Source organism: Humulus lupulus, chromosome 9, assembly GCF_963169125.1.
Source record: "Humulus lupulus chromosome 9, drHumLupu1.1, whole genome shotgun sequence".
NCBI lineage: Eukaryota > Viridiplantae > Streptophyta > Magnoliopsida > Rosales > Cannabaceae > Humulus > Humulus lupulus.
The window spans coordinates 21,086,218-21,092,298 of NC_084801.1; the positions used below are offsets into that span (position 1 = coordinate 21,086,218).

Genomic DNA, 6,081 nt, shown 5'->3' on the forward strand with positions numbered 1-6,081 from the left:
ATATTGAAAAACATGAGAGATTAGAGAGGAACCTCTTACAACCAAGAAAATTTATTGTCTAGTCAAATAACAATTTTAGCCAATCCATGCACCACAATATCTAAATTGCTACCAACATAAGAAAGTGAACGAGATGCTTAGCCAAATGTCATCCCAATGCTATTTAGAATGACTATCAAATTTGAATTGAAGCTTGTAGAATTCTTACACTAAACACCACTAGTCCATAAAAAGTTACACCCAAAGCCAATTTGAATACATCAACAACAAAATTTTGGTGGAGATGAGTTTAATTTAGTTTTACTAGTGGTGAGATGTGATAATCCTTTTAGGTTATAATTATCGGGCCCCTTCGATGCAATAAACAATTAGTTTATTCCTTAAAAAGAAAAAAGCACAAGGAAAATAATAATAAACAAATTGCAAGTTACTACTCAAGCAGAGAACAACAATAATAATAAAGAAAGTCAATCAAAGAGAGAGAGCAAAAGATGGCGCCGTAGTGATACAGTAAGAGCAAACAAAAGGAACCAAACCATACCCAAACCCGTCCTTTGATACACTCCAAAGGATCATCACTCTCTCGAACACAGCTAACAGCGACTACTCTTCTCCTTCCTTATATTAACACCCCTCACTCTCTTCAATCTTCTCGTTCTCGACCCAACTCTCTTTCTCGTTCTCTTTTTCTCTCTCTCGATTTCTCCGCCATGTCTCACTCCATTTCCACCCTGTCTCAGGTTTGTGTCTTTTTTTTCCCTCTCTTTTTCTATTTTTTTAGATACCCTTTGTTTGGTTCTCGAGAATGTTGAGGAAAGTGAAAACTTTTTTTAGTCTTTTTCTTTCTTGGTTTGGTGAAATCCAAATCGTCTTTTGCTTGATGTGTTTGCTTTGCTTGGTTTCGTTTTGCAGGTTTTTGTGACTGTTCCCGTTGCAAGTGATTGCTCCCTCAAGCGATCTGTGTTTAAGGTTTGTTGCTGATTTTTCTTTTCTTCCTGGATCATGACGTTGTTGTTTTTTTTTTAACTTTTTATTTATTTACCCATTTAACAATTACTGCATTTTTCCATTTTTTTGTCAATTGAAAGGTTTTGTAATCTAATATGGATGTTTTGAGATACATCTTTTACTTTCAAATTTTTTATTTTTTTTTATGTAATTCATATATATATTATATAGTTCTAAAGTTACTACGAAATATCTTCAACTTAGGGCAGTGTCAAGCATCTGTCGTTTTCCAGATTGGAGAATACATGATTTTGTAATTGAAAATTCAAATTTTTGATATTTTTCTGTTTTGGTTTTATTATGTAATTTTCATTTTATTCTATTACAACAAATTTTTCTCCCTCTTCATATTCAGTAGTATTAGTTTTGAAGCTTATGTTGCTCATGCACATGCACTTTTAATAGAGTTGTTCCTCTTTAATGATTTTACTAGTCATTACTCTTATCAAAATCCATTGAACTAATAAGTTGTGAGGCATTTTTAGGACATATGAATTTAGGTTGTATCATAAGGAATACAATATAATCTGATCCATGGTGTGTATGTATAGACTAACTAATGATTTCTCAAGAAACTGGTTTGATTTTTTTTTTGCAGACCAATACTGTAAACTTTCCTGATAAATTATGGACACCTACATTATCTTTGAACTTCAAGACAAAGAATGGGGTGTCAAGAGATCGGAAAATACTGTGTATGTCAGTGCAACAAGCATCTGCACCTAAGGTCGCTGTTTCTCCTTTAGAACTCGAAGATGCCAAAGAGCCTCCGTTGAATTTACACAAGCCTAAGGAGCCTTACACAGCAACCATTGTTTCTGTTGAGAGGATTGTAGGCCTGAAAGCACCTGGAGAGACTTGCCATGTCGTGATTGATCACGGTGGCAATGTACCTTACTGGGAAGGACAAAGTTATGGTGTAATTCCCCCGGTGAGGCATCAAGATCATTATGTATAATCTTCACTTTAGGCCTCATTATGAAACATTATGCTAATTATTCATTTGCATCACAGGGTGAAAACCCAAAGAAACCTGGAATGCCCCACAATGTTCGTCTTTATTCTATAGCATCAACTAGGTATGGAGATTTCTTTGATGGTAAGACAGCTAGCTTGTGTGTGCGTCGGGCTGTTTACTATGATCCCGAAACAGGGAAAGAGGATCCTTCCAAAAACGGGGTGTGCAGTAACTTCTTGTGCAACTCGAAGCCTGGAGATAAAGTTAAAATTACAGGTAAATGTCGAAACCAATAAAGGTTACAATGTCGGTAGGTAAATGCTGAATCCAATAAAGGGTATGATGTCGGTAGTTATAATGTCGAATATATATATATATATATATATTTTGCTTCTAGAATTTTAGAAGGACCTCACATTGAAGTTAAAATGTTAATTTTTTATTTAGTTTGAGAAGTCACTAATTAGTTATAGCGTATTCCGGGTACATAATAATATGAGAATATCGAGTATACTCTCATAAACTTTGCAGGTACTTGGATCGAAAATGATGCTGCCTTGGTTAATATGGTTATTTAGAGAGGTCCGTTTGCATATGGGGTATTGGAAAAGCCTTTCTGTGGTTGGTTTAGATGATTTAAGCAGCCACCACCCTTTCAAGTAGGTCTAGGGGAAATGACTTAATAAAATGAAACCAGAATGCAAGTAGGTCCATCAGTTAGGAACCAAGGAAAAAGAAAGCACACATTATAGGCTAATTTATTTGAGCATGGTTTCACTTGTCATGTTCATTATTTAGTAAAGATCAAATCAATGGTTGAAGTTTTTTTTTCTCCCATTGAAATGCCAGATTAGAGATTTTATTTGTTGGATATCGTTAAGTTGTAGTTGATTAATGAATCTTTCTTCACATCACAAGTGTCAAACTGCCACCGTAATGCTGGCTCATAGAGTAACAAGAATTCCATTTTTTATTTCATTTATGCTCAAATCTTTCCTATTATTGCAGGCCCCTCTGGCAAGATAATGCTTTTGCCTGAAGATGATCCAAATGCCACTCACATAATGATCGCTACTGGAACTGGTATTGCTCCATACAGAGGCTATCTACGTCGTATGTTCATGGAATCTGTTCCAACTTTCAAGTTTGGTGGGCTTGCTTGGCTATTTCTTGGGGTTGCCAACAATGACAGCCTACTTTACGATGAAGAGTTCACCAAATATCTCAAGGACTACCCAGATAACTTCCGTTACGACAAAGCACTTAGCCGAGAACAAAAGAACAAGAGCGGTGGCAAGATGTATGTCCAAGACAAGATTGAAGAATACAGTGACGAAATCTTTAAACTCTTGGACAATGGAGCTCACATTTACTTCTGTGGACTTAAAGGAATGATGCCTGGAATCCAAGAAACCCTCAAGAGGGTTGCTGAGCAGAGAGGGGAGAGTTGGGAAGAGAAACTTTCACAGCTCAAAAAGAACAAGCAATGGCACGTCGAAGTCTATTGATACCTCATATATTTGTGGACCAGCATCTTCATTGCTGTCTAGGCTTACCCAGATATGTTCTTTCTTCTCATCCCCTTTTAATAAGATTTAAGGAGTAGCTTGAGTAGTAGTAGCGTTGTCATTCATCTGTATTGTTGAATAATACGAGAGAAGAACAATTTTCTCGGGGATGAAACAAATTGAGAAACTGTTTTGAACTGGTCATTTATGAGTGTTAATATGATTGTATTGCTGCTCTCTGCTGAAATGTTAATTGCCAATACATGCCTTATTTATTCCATCAAGTATTGTCTTCTGTTTAGTTGTGTTATGCTTCTGCATTGTTCATGTCTATCTTGTTTATAAGTCTTACATGGAATATGTTTACTCTCTTCTACAATCCTAGTTCTTGTAGTAGTATCCTAGTTTCTTAAATAGAGGAATCTTCACCTCCCCAACTCTACCAAACTGTATGCCTAATCATCCCAATAGTCATAACAAGTTTCCAGCCCTGCAATACCAAGAATTTTTGGACTGACAAATAATAAAGGGTGAGAGGAGAGCAAGTATAAATGCAACCAACCAAACTCAACTAAGTCAACTTTAATCTAATATGAGAGAACACTACCAATAGATGAGGTAAAATACATGTATTTCTAGAAAATAGTGAAATAGTTATAATATACAGCTGTTCATAACTATTCTACATGTAAAGGAAAGCTGTTCATGCTTCAAAATATTTCTAATTATTTCATTTTCCTCTCTCTCACTCCTACTCTTTGTAGAAAACATGTAGTATTATTACAACAAATATTCCTTAAATAATTTTAAAATATTTCTAATATCCAGTTCTCAAAACTTTGGCTTCTTTCACAAAACATGTTCTAATATATTATCTAGCACATTACCCTTTAAAACATGTAGCAAATTTATTCAGCAATAGCACCAATTTTCATATGTTTGTGAGAGCTAATATAACCAGAGACATACACCCAAGAATTCACTCGAGCATGCCAAGTGATCAAAAGAACCAATAACTTAGGCTGTATAAAAGAGAATTTAAAATGCGTCTCTTGTACAAGTATACCAAAAATTTGATTTTAACCAGAGGGAGGGACCTAGACTTCAATTTTAGGAGGGGCACTCCTTTTCTTCTCTTTTTTTTTTAAAGGCAAATTATTAAACAAATTTAAATAATAATATAATTAGTATGTATATAATATTTACCATAATATTACTATTAGTAATATAATAAAATATTTTAAAAAGTAATATAAAATTATGGAAGAACAAAACATCTAAAAAAACATAGTATTCATTATTTTTTAAACATTAACATTTAAAATTAACATATTTACACGAGAAAAAAAATCCAATTTGGCTAATAAAGAAAAAAAAAATATTGAATATTTTAAAAGTTGATATCATAGAACATTGATATATTAAATAAAAAAAATAATTTTCTATTAAATAAATTAGTGTAAATTATTTTTGTAACATTTAAAATGAATTAATAAAGAAAGTTTACATTTTAAGATTTTGTCCCAAGGAGATCAATCTCAATCAAAATATATTCTCACATTATTTGTATTGATACTAATCAATTTTCAAATATCATATTATATATAAATATATATTATACATATATATATATATATATACTTATACACATATACTAAAGAGAGGCATGGCAAAGTATGGGCGCTTAACTCTTTGAGAGAGAACTCAAACAAAGACTCAGTTGCTTTACCACTCAGTATATGATGATTTTTGTCACACCAACTGATGTGAAAATCTAATCCTTTGATTTTCAAGGCAGCATTATTTATGTTTTCAAATCTCTGGACGGACATAAGTATTGATATGTTTGTGACTGTAAAAGATGCCTAAAAACAGGAGAAGACCTCCCAAAGCGACGTCCTAGCTCAGAAAAATGACTTAAGCAACAGTTAGCAAAATGAGAAAAGGGAATAGGGTTATTTGGCCAACCCTCTAGAAAGTTTGACTATATTGTCCAATATTCTGCTCCCAAAGACTTACCTGTCCTTATTCCAGAACCAATTGAATGAGACATTAAGCTTACTCCAACAAACTCCTAGTAGCCTACACTTCCATCTCCTCAACAAAACATTTTGCCATGCTACAAAAAAATAGCAAAATGAATGCAACATCACGGAGAAGTCTTTTCTGCTCAAAATCAGTTCTGATACATTCCACAAGTATGTATGATGACTATTACTAATTATGAGTCAGATTTTCCTCCACTCAAAAAAATTGATAGGCAAGACGACCAAGGTACAGTTTCTCACCAACCAAAGGTTCAAAACCCCACAACTAGTAATGTGGATGGGTCTCTCAAAAAAGTATCTCCAGCCGAAGAAGTTATCAACTGGCAATCAGAAAATATGATTGTCCAAAACAAGGTCTTAAAACAAGTCGAGTTACAAAATACCAGAATAGAGACAGTAGTTAAAAAAATCTCAAACTACTGTCATCGATAAACTTTCTAAAAAAATCCAACAGACTCATGAAGAACTTATGACCATCATTAAAGCAAACTCAGTCTCAATGCCAGTATTATTAGCAAAAGAAGCTGAGATGAAGAGCCTAAAATCTCAATATGACTCC

General features: G+C 33.8%; 1 protein-coding gene across 1 annotated transcript; it reads left to right on the forward strand.

Moving 5' to 3' along the window:
* Positions 1 to 463: 463 nt before the first annotated feature.
* LOC133802553 (ferredoxin--NADP reductase, root isozyme, chloroplastic) lies at positions 464 to 3,758 on the forward strand. Its single transcript, XM_062240891.1, has 5 exons — positions 464 to 740; positions 913 to 969; positions 1,607 to 1,939; positions 2,023 to 2,242; positions 2,975 to 3,758. The coding sequence occupies exons 1-5, from the start codon at positions 711 to 713 to the stop codon at positions 3,472 to 3,474; spliced, it is 1,140 nt and encodes a 379-aa protein (XP_062096875.1). The 5' UTR covers positions 464 to 710; the 3' UTR covers positions 3,475 to 3,758.
* The last annotated feature ends 2,323 nt before the right edge of the window (positions 3,759 to 6,081 follow it).

Coding starts and splice junctions, on each gene's coding strand:
- LOC133802553 (XM_062240891.1), top strand. CDS start 711: ATGTCTCACTCCATTTCCACCCTGTCTCAG. Junction 741..912: donor CCATTTCCACCCTGTCTCAG/GTTTGTGTCTTT, acceptor TTCGTTTTGCAG/GTTTTTGTGACTGTTCCCGT. Junction 1,940..2,022: donor GTTATGGTGTAATTCCCCCG/GTGAGGCATCAA, acceptor TTTGCATCACAG/GGTGAAAACCCAAAGAAACC.